We start from the raw sequence: 13,575 nt of genomic DNA, 5'->3' as shown, positions 1-13,575 counted from the left end.
GATGATAGCTAGTAATAGTTTGGACTTCGGATTGTAGAGAAAATATTTTCCTGGAAAATACTGTATGTCCACTTCAGGTAGATCCTATGGAAATGCGAATTCAGCCCATTTAAGAGTATAACTTCTGCAAGGCCGATGAGATGTAGCTCTCCAGTTCTTGTACCTGGAAGGCTGTTATCCACCACAGGAGCACACAAGAGTGCCCTTAAGCAGCTCAATCCCACCTAGAATCTAATCAAAGGCAACCCAAGTTTGAATTTTCCTGCTAGACTACAGAATAAGAGATTTTTGAAGTGCTTTTCTCACCTAGGGACACAGCAAAAGTCCAATTAAAAAAGGCAAAAGGAGAAACTCTTGTCTCTTAAGTCAAACATTCAGTTTATTAGTTGCCAGAACCCAATGACCTTTTGTTGGTATTTATTAAGCAGAAGCAATTTTGAGAACGTTTTCTCTTTTAACTTAGGAACTGCTTCTCTATATTTGCCTGTTTATTGAAAAGTTTTACCTGCACATCAGGCAATTAAGTATACGCCACGTGATTGGAGGTCACCCATGAAATGTTGATTTCTGAAGAAAGAAAAAAAGCTAATTAGTTAAAGGATACATGAGAGAAGCTAGAAACTTCTGCTTTATCAATAGAACCAAAATTCATAACTTGAGAGAGACTAAAGTCCTAGATTTCACTCATTACTTTGTTGAACTCACTCCTGAACACATACCATTGGTTACAAGGTGGACCTGGCTAAAACACTGACCGATTTGGAATTTTATTATTCACGTTATTTTAGAAATAATTAATTTGTACATATTTCCTCAACCTTTAAACATTCGTAAATTATTAAAGAGCAAATAACAATTTAATCAAGGACTCAGCTCTCCTTTATAATTTATTCCACCAGCACTTACTAGTAATCCTAATCACAACTCTGCAAAGTTTCATAATTTCAAAGATCAAAGAGGTTAGGTACTTAGTTTAGTAACAGAAGATGTGGAACAAGAGTCCAATGGATCTGCATATGAACTTCACTCTACTGAGATGCATTTCTTTTTAAAAAATATGTATTTATTTGGTTGCACCAAGCCTTAGTTGCAGCAGGCAGCCTCCTTAGTTGAGACTTGCCAGCTCCTTAGTTGCAGCACGCAGGCTCCTTAGTTGCAGCATGCAAACTCTTAGCTGCGGCATGCATGTGGGATCTAGTTCCCTGACCAGGGATCGAACCCGGAACCCCTGCATTGGGAGCGTGGAGGCTTATCCACTGCGCCACCAGGGAAGTCCCTGAGATGCATTTCTTAGAAATAAATTTCAATTCCTTTTCTATTGTGTATTTTAAATGATTCCATTCCCAGCCAAAATACAAAACTACTCTGGTTCTAATATTCATTTCCATTCTACTTTTGACAAGTCACAAGTAACATTTACTACCAGATACACTCTACCGTGTTTTATGGATGTAAAGCTCAGGAATCAGTGTTATAATTTTTCTACCTAAAGAAAAATCCAAATCAATAAACCACATTGTAGTTTAATTCAAATAGTATTGAGTCCAATATTGCATTCAGAAGAACCTGTTAATGAGTGTTACTCTGCTTGTTAAATGGATCACCAAGTGATTACAGGAGAAAACGCACAAACAGTAGAAAAAAAAATTTAAACAATGGAACATCTGCCATCTTGTGGTAAGATGGAGGAAATGCAGCTACTGTTGAGTAGCTTCTAAATATTTTAACCCTTCTGAACATTTATTTCTTCACATGAACATTGCTACGCATGTAAATAGCCAATAACAATTTAATACTTTCATTTTTTCCATAATCCATTCACGACCATTTTGCTTGACAGATTATCCGCGAGTAAATTGCAAGGGCATTGGGATCCCCTTAAATTTGCCAAACGTTAATAGCTTCCTGGCTAAAACCAGTTGTCAAAAGATTGCTTCTCTATCCACCATGGCCTAGTAGTTTGATGCTAGTAGGCATCGAACTGCAACAGAAGGCTCAAAAGCAATTCATCTGATGTCTAAATAACACTTGAAGATTTAAGACTTCCCTCACAATTCTGGCCCCATCTATCTCCCTTTACCTGACATAACAACAGTATTAGTTAACACTTGCTGAGCATTAACTGTGTATCGACTCAATCCTTACAACAACCTTAATGAGGTGAGGACTATTATCATCTTCCTCATTTTAAATTAAAAAGCAATTGAGGCACAGAGAAATTAGTAACTTGCACAAGACTGTGGAGAAGAAAAAAAGATCTTTAAGCTGCTGAAACTTATTACTTGTGATAGCATACAAATTGAAGTTTTCACTTAAAACCTTGAAATCCATGTCCTTTATACCACAATATAAATAAGAAATGCTATGAACCCCAGGTATAAGAGAAGCTTCAGTAGTAATTTTACTGAAGACAGGGAAACCAGAAGATGCAGGTAAATTACTTCAATGTAAGGACTTCAAAGAATCTCCTATTGACAGAATGCTAGTAGGTTTGGTAATTATACGACTACCTTATAGTACCAATGGGATTTGGAAGCTTTCACCCATGCCACAAGGAAAATGAGAAAAATTGAGAACACAGCAACATCTTCATTAACTTAAAGGACTGGCCCCCACCCCCTTGCTGAATTGAGGTCTTAGTTTTAAAGTACCATTTTTTAAGAATGAAATGATAGTGATGATTGATAGCTACTATACCCTCATCAGGACCATATACATGATTGTTCCAGATGACTTACATACCTTATTTTTTGTGTTAGGCTTTTAGCCACATGGCAAAATCTTCCTTCTCCTGGGAAGAAATGAAACTAAGATAGTCACTAACGTCCCAGCAACACTGAACTGCATGAATCTGCAAGTCATTGCAAAAGATAATTTGAGAAAAGGAAAAGAAAGCTGTAAGGTTGTATAAAATTTCCATCCATTTGACCAGAAATTATCTGTTCATATTTTTTAATTAAAAATTTAAAAATTTACACCTTAAAAATATTGAATAAAACCCCCATGATAACCTCAATAGATGCAGAAAAAAACTTTTGATAAAATTCAACATCCATTTATTATAAAAATTCTTCAGAAAGTAGGCATAGAGGGGACATACCTCAACATAATAAAGGCCATATATAACAAACCCACAGCTAGCATCATACTCAATGGTGAAAAAGCTGAAAGCATTTCCTTTAAGATCAGGAACAAGACAAGGATGCCCACTCTCACCACTTTTATTCAACATAGTTTTGGAAGTCCTAACCACAGCAATCAGAGAAGAAAAGGAATCCAAATTGGAAAAGAAGTAAAACTGCCACTGTTTGCAGATGACATGATACTACACATAGAAAATCCTAAAGACGCTACCAGAAAACTACTAGAGTTCATCAATGAATTTGGTAAAGTTGCTGGACAGAAATTAATATACAGAAATCTGTTGCATTTCTATACACTAACAATAAAATATTAGAAGGAGAAGTTAAGGAAATAATTCCATTTACCATTGCATCAAAAAGAATAAAATACCTAGGAATAAACCTACCTAAGGAGGCAAAAGACCTGTACTCTGAAAATTAGAAGACACTGATGAAAGAAATTAAAGACGACACAAACAGATGGAAAGATATACCATGCTCTTGGATTGGAAGAATCAATATTGTTAAAATGACCATACTACCCAAGGCAATCTACAGATTCAATTCAATCTCTATCAAATTACCATTGGCATTTTTCACAGAACTAGAACAAATAACTTTAAATTTTGTATGGAAACATTAAAGACCCCAAATAGCCAAAACAATGTTGAGAAAGAAGAATGGAGCCAGAGGAGTCAGGCTCCCTGACTTCAGACTATACTACAAAGCTACAGTAATCAAAACAGTATGGTACTGGCACAAAAACAGACATATAGACCAATGGAACTGGATAGAAAGCTCAGAATACAACTCACGTACTTATGGTCAATTAATCTAGGACAAAGGAGATAAGAATATACAATGGAGAAAAGACAGTCTCTTCAGTAAGTGATGGCGGGAAAACTGGACAGCTACATGTAAAAAAATGAAATTACAACATTCTCTAACACCATATACAAAAATAAACCCCAAATGGATTAAAGACCTAAATGTAAGACCGGATACTATAAAACTTCTGGAGGAAAACATAGGCAGAACACTCTTTGACATAAATTGCAGCAGTATCATTTTGAATCTGCCTTCTAGAATAATGGAAACAAAAACAAATGGGACCTAAATAAATTTAAAAGCTTTTGCACAGCAAAGGAAACCATAAACAAAACAAAAAGACAACCTATGGACTGGGAGAAAATATTTGCAAATGATAGTACTGACAAGGTATTAATTTCTGAAATATATAAACAGCTGATACAGCTCAACATCAAAAAAAAAACAAACAACCCAATCAAAAAATGGGCAGAGGGCTTCCCTGGTGGCGCAGTGGTTGAGAGTCCGCCTGCCGATGCAGGGCACACGGGTTCGTGCCCCGGTCCGGGAAGATCCCACGTGCCGCGGAGTGGCTGGGCCCGTGAGCCATGGCCACTGAGCCTGTGCGTCCGGAGCCTGTGCTCCGCAACGGGAGAGGCCACAACAGTGAGAGGCCTGCATACCACAAAAAACAAAAACAAAAAAAAACAAAAAAATGGGCAGAAAATCTAGATAGACATTTCTCCAAAGACATAGATATAGCCAAGAGGCAGATGAAAAAATGCTCAACATCACTAATTATTAGAGAATGCAAATCAAAACTACAATGAGGTATCACCTCACACCCATCAGAATGGCCATCCTTAAAAGTCTACAAATAACAAACGCTGGAGTGGGTGTAGAGAAAAGGGAACACTCCTACACTGTTGGTGGGTATGTAAATTGGTACAGCCACTATGGAGAACAGTATGGAGGTTCCTTAAAAAACTAAAAATAGTTACCATATGATCCTGCAATCCCACTCCCGGGCATATATCTGGAGAAAACTCTAATTCAAAAAGATACATGCACCCCAATGTTCACTGCAGCACTATTTACAGTAGCAAAGACATGGAAGTAACTTAAATATCCATCAACAGATGAATGGATAAAGAAGATGTGGTACATATATACAATGGAATATTACTCAACCATAAAAAAGAATGAAATAATTCTGTTTGCAGTGGCATGGATGGACCTAGAGATTATCATACTAAGTGAAGTCAGACTGAGAAAGACAAATATCATATGATACTTACATGTGGAATCTTACAAAAAAAAGAGATACAAATGAACTTATTTACAAAACAGAAACAGAGATAGATGATAAATTTATGGTTACAAAAGGGGATAGTGGGGAATTAGGAGTTTGGGATTAACATATACACATTACTATATATAGATAAACAGGTCCTACTGTACAGCATAGGGTACTATATTCAATATTATCTAATAACCTATGATGGAAAAGAATCTGGAAAACGATATATATGTATATCTGAATCGCTTTGCTGTACACCTGAAACTAACACATTGTAAATCAACTATACTCCAATAAAAATTTTTTTTTAAATTTGTATATTCGGGCTTCCCTGGTGGCACAGTGGTTGAGAGTCTGCCTGCTGATGCAGGGGACACGGGTTCGTGCCCTGGTCCGGGAAGATCCCACATGCTGCGGAGTGGCTGGGCCCGTGAGCCATGGCCACTGAGCCTGTGCATCCGGAGCCTGTGCTCCGCAACGGGAGAGGCCACAACAGCGAGAGGCCCACATACCGCAAAAAAAAAAAAAAAAAAAAAAAAAAAAATTTGTATATTCACATAGTCCAGCATTCAAATCCCCATGAAAGCAGCCAATGCTTCAATGCTACCAGTTTCATTCATGATCACCTTCCTAGATATTTGTATAATCAAGTAATTTTGCCTATTTTTTTCATTTTACACAAAAGGTATGTCACATGTCCCAGGTCTTTCTCTTTTCACTTAATGATGTGTCTTGAAGGTATTTCCATATATACAGTCCATAGTTCTCATTCTTGTTAGTTATGGCTGTATTCTTTCTTAAGTGTCATTCAACACATCCTATATTGAACTTTTAGGCCATTTTAATCTTTTACTTTAAGCAATGTTTCATAATGAAGACTTCTGAAAGTCATATTGCACATAAAGTATATTAAATTTTCCAAAATGGCATTTTAAATCAGATTATTTGATTTTGATATAGAATGTCAAATTAAGCTCAACGTTATACTGACTTACACAACCTACTGCAAAACACAACTTCCTTAAACTCTTGCCAACAGTTGTTCTTTATAACATGATAGGTTTAAAAAATTAGGTTAAAAAATTTAAAAGTATCTTCATAGCTTTTAACTAGCATTTCCTAAATTAAGGTTAAAAATCTTTTCATACTTAAGAATTATTTGCATTTTTTCCCAGTTAACTCTCCACATCCTTCATGCCTTAAAAAAAACCTTTATCTTTAGATATTAGCCTCTTGAACTGTGACAAGTTGCAATTCTGCACACCCCAATTGTCATTTTTCTCAATTAGAAGTTGCTAGCCTACAGAATCTTTTAAATATTTCGTTTACAGTTCGGGTTCAGTGTCAGAAAGGCCTAGTACTTTCTCAAAAGTCCCTTATGGTTTCTAGTACTTAGTTTCATTTTCCCTTTCCAACTAATCTGATTCTTCTGATGGAGGGCATAAAACTTTTTTCCCATTTGGCTACCCATTATCCCAATACCACTTAAGGAATAATCTCTCTTCCCACAACTTGAAATATTTTTATCCAATATTAATTTTCAAATTAGGGTATTTATACATCCTGCATTACGATCTTTTTCACTATACACCAGAACCATAGCTTCTTTGCACTTTTATTTCTAGAAACTTGTTATTGCTCTTGTAAATGGGATCTTCCTTTTTCCAACAGATCTTCTGGTTGTTGTTCAGATATATTAACAGTTGCTGGTTTCTGTGTATTAATGTTGTACCCAGTCACCTGGCTGAACTTGGTTTCATACTGTTCTCTTGAGGCTTCAGTTTTATATAAATGCTTCTATTTGTAAATAGGAAAACAAAACCTAAATGTGACCAAACAGGCTCACCTCAGTACTGAAACAAATTTTTGGTATACCCTTGTAATCGAACATTAATACAGAGCAGTTAAAATGAGCTGTACTTGTTAAACAGGGTTAGATAATTAAAATGTAAAGAAGCAAGTTACAGAAGTGTACACATGCAATACCATTTGTGTTTCGCAAACACTAAATTCGTGTCACTATTTCACTAGTGAAAGACTGAATTCCATAATTCCTAATGTCATAAGGGTTTATATGCTGACAGATATGCAGCAAGAGTGAAAACATGGATAAGATACGGTTACTTCTGAAGAGTGGGAGGGAAATTAAATGGCAAAGTGGTAAGAAGGGCTTCTACTTCTTCTGTGTAATTTATTTAAAGAAAAAAAAAAGCTTGAACCAAATACGGCTAAAGTGAAACATCTGTTAAATACAGGTGGGAGAATGGCTGTTCATTACAAAAGTCCAGGTGCTTTTGTGAATGTCTGAAGTATTTCTTAACACAGGCTTTTAAGTGAAACATTTTTGACTGACCGGTTGTCTAGCATTCTATAATTTTTATCTCAAAATAATCAATTTGGGCTTCGTGAAAAGAGAGATTTCACTGATTTTGGCAAGTTTCTGAAATGTTTTACTTTCTCCTTTGCATATTTTAGTAGTAGAAATTATCCCATTTGTCTGCTTTCTACTGCTAGAATGTAAGCTATAGGAGCAGGCATTTTCCCCTTTATGTTCAGATGCATACTCAAAGCCTTAATGGGTAGACACTCAATAAACTGAACGATAAATGACTTAAGTGCTGATTTCCTTGATTTGGAAACCTGGGTGTAATTGTGGAACCTGGATACCATGTAAATGCAGTACAAGAACCAGGTTTTGTCTAAACAGCAGGTTTTATTTTAGCCTTAATATAAACACAGGAAAGTTCTGGTAAAACACAACCATAAAATTCCTTGTCTACTTGGTTTATTGTGGGGGTTGGCAAAAGAGTCACATATAGCTCAGTATGGAAGCTATAGTTTCCTTTTCTGATTATGGATTTCTTCTTTCAACTCAGAATCTCCATTTCCAGCTTCTGAGAATCTTTGGTTCAGCTCAAAGATAATTCCTATATCTCAATTGCATAGCTTGTATCATTAATTTCAGAGATAAATTATGATAATGAGATATCAATCTTCACCAACACTGACTGGTTAACCTATAGAGGACAAGACTGTAGAACTCCTATTACATTAAGAAATAATAATTACTGTAAATACAGTAATTTCCTGAAGAAATAGTTTATGGATGTCTTTGAAGTTGCAAATCAGTATCTTCCACCTCTAGTGTATTCTATTTCTACAGAAAGAGTCATGTCATTAGCCTATGAAAAAACTCCATGATGTAATAAACAGACAAAAGACAATCCAAGTACAATTTTTTAATAAAGATAATTACAAAAGATGGAAAAATCAGCTCAGAACGGCCAATTACTTCTTTAATAGAGCAGTTTTTTGACATAATAACACATGAGTTTTAAATACTATCACATAAAGCATGGTGGAGAAAAGAAATTTTGCTTCATAATTAGAAAACTCACAATAAAACTTGCCAAGAAAAACAAAACCAAAAAAAGCCATTTTGAAAATAAATACAGTCCATGCCAAAGTAGTATAAAATGAAGCCAGAAAGTCTTCAAAAAGAAAACATTTTTCTTCCCAATATTTTCTCACTGAAAGTGATGAGACTCTCAAATTCAAGGATTGCTGAGCTGTTCTGATTTGGCTCTGTTAAAAGAGGCAACATGAAATATTAAAAACAGCACAATCACCATTTAAAAATGCACCGACCAATGGATCAGTCTTCATTGAGTCCTCATTCTTGGCTCATACCAAGAAACATGTTAAGCTGAGAGTGCCTTGAGTGTTTCTGGACTACTGACTGCCTTGATCTTTCTAGTGGTTTTACAATCTATTCCAAGTCATCTTATGAAGGCTAGCACAAAATTATGTGTGGCCAAGCATTTACATGCTTTCCAACAATAAAAACCTCAACTACAGTTTTTTTAAAAAATTATGTAGTTAAAAAAAAAATTATGTTATGCTAGCCCAGTGCTTCTTAAATTTACCTGTCTCACAACACTAAAAAATCATGTATACAGAAATAAGAGCACCATGAAAGATCACGAGTGCCTACATAAAAGTTAATAGCGGGCTTCCCTGGTGGCACAGTGGTTAAGAATCCACCTGCCAATGCAGGGGACACGGGTTTGAGCCCTGGTCTTGGAAGATACCACATGCCACGGAGCAACTAAGCCTGTGAAACACGACTACTGAGCCTGTGCTCTAGAGCCCACGAGCCACAACTACTGAGCCCGCACACCTAGAGTCCATGCTCCGCAACAAGAGAAGCCACCGCAGTGAGAAGCCCACGCACCGCAACGAAGAGTAGCCCCCGCTCGCCCCAACTAGAGAAAGCCCGCGTGCAGCAATGAAGACCCAACGCAGCCAAAAATAAATAAATAAAATTTTTTTAAAAAGTTAACAGCAAAACAAGGCTCAGAAAAATTATGCTCAAGAACATAAACTGATCTATATTCAGTTACAATACTGATTATCACCAGTCTTTGTAATTTTTTAAAAGCAAGCTACATAAATGAAAAATGAGAAAGTAGATGACATATAAACTAATAGTTAAGACACATATATTATCTTATGCACCATTACAGACTAAAATTCAGAGCATCTCATAACAACTTACTAATATTCCAAGTTCAGTTCAGTACTTCTCAAAAGAACACAGGTACACCCACCCCAACCCCAGTATGTGTTCATTATTTTTATAGTATATGAAAATTACTAGATAAAGAATATAGTTTACCCTTTGGTATCTGTTTTTTCACCACTATTGTCCTTGGATTTATCTTCTTCTTTAACATCTAAAAACAAAAATTGGGAAGAGATTAACATCTACTTTGAAATATAAAGTATATACATTTTATTTTCAAATATATCTTACTTAAAATATTAAAAACTGCCATATACAATCTTACTATTCATGAAATCAGTAACTAAATAAGCTTTGTGTTAGGTGCTGTACAAAATGACAGAGGTTCAAGGTGTCAGTATAACACTGTAGTCCTGCCTTTGGGAAGTTTTATTCTATGGGATCACAGCACTACAGCCAGGATATGTGCTGTGAAGAAGTCCAGCCTACAGATGTGAGCACAGCACTGTGGGAGATTAGGAAAGGCTACAATGAAGAAGTGACGTTTGAGAGACATTCTGAAGAACGAAGTTTTTGGGTGGGAAACAGGGAGAAGTATCTTGAACAGAGGGAAAACTTAAAAGGACTTTGAGGCAAGAAGGAAATAGGTTGGAAGGAAGAACTGAAAGACCAATGTGGCTAGAGTACTGTGAGAAGGGGACAGAATTAGATGAGGCCAGAGACAAAACAGAAGCGAAATTCTATTGCTTATATAACCATTAGTTTAACCCTCACTATATAAGTACCAAAACTTTACCATTTTTTAAAAAATTAATGAAACAGGAGGAGCAACACTAGCTATTCAAGATCACTGAAACAAATTAGCCCAAATGTACTAAATTTTTTCTTTAGAAAAGCAAATGAACCAAAGTTGTGAGGCACTGATTATAATACAAACACATGGCAATATGGTCACTATGACATTTGTTTAGGCTTCTGGCTTAATTTAGGATATGCAAACTTAAATAATTCAAAGTGCCAAATGGGACAGGGGGAGGGAGGTAGAGAAAAGAAACGTTCCTAACTTCAGGTTTTGAACTACAGATGTTTAAAAATGTTTTCTATGGTAATATTTCTTTTATCTGTAGGCTGCAAGATTTTAACAAATGCAAGACCCTATAAGAAGAATTTCATTACCGTATCAGTAACAAAAGTATTTAGGAACTACTATGAGATTAATCCACCACCAGGCCATTAAGCCAGATCAAAAAGTACTCTCGGGCTTCCCTGGTGGCGCAGTGATTGAGAATCCGCCTGCCGATGCAGGGGACACGGGTTCGTGCCCCGGTCTGGGAAGATCCCACATGCCGCGGAGCGGCTGGGCCTGAGAGTCATGGCCGCTGAGCCTGCGCGTCCGGAATCTGTGCTCCGCAAAGGGAGAGGCCACAACAGAGAGGCCCGCGTACCGCAAAAAAAAAAAAAAAAAAAAAAAGTACTCTCATTTTTAGCTTAAATAGCAATGAAAGATAAGCACCATAGTGCACCCACTTTCCCGTTTGGAAGAAAAAGCACAGAAAAGATAAAGATTTAAAAACAGGAAGAAACACCAAAAAGGAAAACAAACAAACAAACAGAAAAACCAGACAAGACAAATTGACAGTAAGAGAAAAATATACTAGAAAAATCCTACAACTACAGCTAAGTCCTTCTTACCTCCTTCACAGCTGGAATTTCTGGATGTCAATCAGTACACAAGAGTAGACTGGAGCCATCATTGTAATACATTGGGAAGTTAAAATTATAAAATGGTAGATAGAGAACAGTAGCGTATAGAGGAGTCAATCCACGAACAAGAACAGAACTAGATGTGTCAGACATGCTACGGATTCCTAACTCTCTAGTAAAAAAGAACACGAGAGCCAGCTTACTCACATAACTTCAATTTGATAGGAAAAGGATGTTGGACCAGTATCTCTGAATCAGTTTTCCACATGCTACAGGGTCAAAATTAACAGGTCAACTAAAACCTGTGCTCATCACCTTTACTTGCATATAGGTATCAGGTATCCCATCAGAAAATGCACCAAGTGCAAGAATACAGATATTTAGCACATTGCATCCTCTAGCCATGAGCAGCTCAATCTAGCAGAGAGATATATAAAGTCCCTAATGAGGTGCTGTAATACAATGTGTTAAATAAAATAAAATGACCCAGGTATGTGTAAGTGCTCTGGAAACTCAGATAAAAGTAACACATTCTGGTACCAAATTCAATGCCCTAAAGCATCTATTTTCTCAACAAACTGACATAGCATTTTTAAAATTAAGACAGCAGAAAGTATTATCTCCTCCCAACCCAGCTCCCAAATCCCTTCCCAACTTTCTGCAGCTTTTATGTTTCCTTCATATAATTTCTGAACAAAGTCTATTCTCTGAGCCTTTTCAAAACAGTGAAACTGGTCTAAGGATAGATAATGTGACTCTTCTGTGTTTTATTCCCATCAAATAAACTTACAGGTAGTTACAAATTATCTTAGAATTTCAGCTCTGCTCACAAGCTACATATGGATCTATTGTCCTCTCTCTTACCCAATCTATATCATAGTGCAATGTTCAGTATTTTAAGCCTATGTCGTCAAGAAGATAGTTTCCTGTAATATAAAAACAAATGTGACTAATCAGAGAGCTCTAATTAAAAGAGCTTACTTACATGGGGGGAAGAAAAAGTTACCTACTTAGCACACTCACCCCCTCCAATACTTGTGTCACTGACTTCAGGATCTCATAAAAATTGCAGTATAGCTCACTTACAAAAACTTACAATTAAAACATTAATCAAAAAATAAATCTGACCTGTTTTTTTGTCCTCCGTTTCCTTCTTGTCTTCTTCAATTCTAGCTTTCTTTGCTCCTTTCTTATGATCAGCCACATTTCTACGACCTCCCTCTCCTTCATCCTCAGAATCTGAGAATTCTTCATCACAAGCTATCCGTTTGTCTGATGCTCGAACTGATACATTAAAGATTTTTAATAAAAGTTTTGACAAAAGCAGTCACAGGTTTTACAATTGTTAAGTGCACGCCTCTACAAAAGAACTAACCAGTCACCACATTTAAAAGTAAGGATAACAGATTTTAAGATTAGAACTGAATGCATGGCTTGCAAAATACTGAAAATTTAGCTTTAATCTAGGAAGAAATAATTCAAAGAAACATGAAAAATGTTTGCAGATCTCATTAAAAAAACAAACAACTTTGGAGGAAAAAAACTGTGTTTTCCTGATAGGTAGTGGGAATGATGTCTTCAAATAAAAAGTAATCTTTTATTTCAGAGCTGAGAGGAGAAGTAGAGAAAATAAAAAATATCATTAACACCAACTATGTTAGAATGTCTACACTGTGATAGCATACCATGATGCTATAAACCTACGAATCACATTAAGTGGAATTAGACTGCAGAATCAAACAGAAGGTGCTTAATGTTATTCAACTCACTCTACATCATAAGTGGTTAATTTGTGGAAACTTCTGATCATATATGTAGTCAAATAAACTGAAATGGCTGATACTCCAATCAAGCTTTGATACATAGGAAATTGAATCCACGTAAGATTAAAAAAATGGTAAAAATAAAGACAGTAATGATAGTGTGCTCATGAACAGGGGTCCCCAGCACCCCGGACCATGGACCGGTACCGGTCTGCAGCCTGTCAGAAACCAGGCCGCACAGCAGGGGGCGAGCGGCGGGTGAGTGAATCAGCGAAGCTCCATCTGCCGCTCCCCAGCGCCTTCATTACCACCTGAACCATCCCCACCCCCGTCTGTGGAAAAACTGTCTTCCAT

At 36.5% G+C, this 13,575-nt stretch overlaps 1 protein-coding gene across 4 annotated transcripts in view; it reads right to left on the bottom strand.

Annotated features, from left to right (window-relative positions):
- Window positions 1-505: 505 nt before the first annotated feature.
- HDAC2 (histone deacetylase 2) overlaps window positions 506-13,575 on the bottom strand; it is a 41,093-nt gene continuing 28,023 nt past the window's right edge. Inside the window, exons 12-15 of one of the 4 annotated variants that reach the window (XR_008618376.1) lie at window positions 12,587-12,742; window positions 11,447-11,495; window positions 9,908-9,965; window positions 8,449-8,814 (exon numbers count right to left, since the gene is read on the bottom strand). Coding sequence is in view for 3 of the 4 variants with exons in the window: in XM_028494531.2 (XP_028350332.1) it covers window positions 513-567; window positions 9,908-9,965; window positions 12,587-12,742 (269 nt within the window). In the remaining variant the exon portion in view is untranslated. Of the gene's footprint in view, window positions 568-2,742; window positions 2,792-8,448; window positions 8,815-9,907; window positions 9,966-11,446; window positions 11,496-12,586; window positions 12,743-13,575 lie in introns of those variants that run through there. The other 3 variants (XM_028494531.2, XM_028494532.2, XM_024115573.3) reach the window with 3 other exon arrangements.

This window comes from Physeter macrocephalus, chromosome 10 (assembly GCF_002837175.3).
Source record: "Physeter macrocephalus isolate SW-GA chromosome 10, ASM283717v5, whole genome shotgun sequence".
NCBI classification, from domain to species: domain Eukaryota; kingdom Metazoa; phylum Chordata; class Mammalia; order Artiodactyla; family Physeteridae; genus Physeter; species Physeter macrocephalus.
The sequence above is the reverse complement of the archived record's forward strand: the minus strand, read 5'-3'. Positions and strand labels throughout refer to the sequence as shown.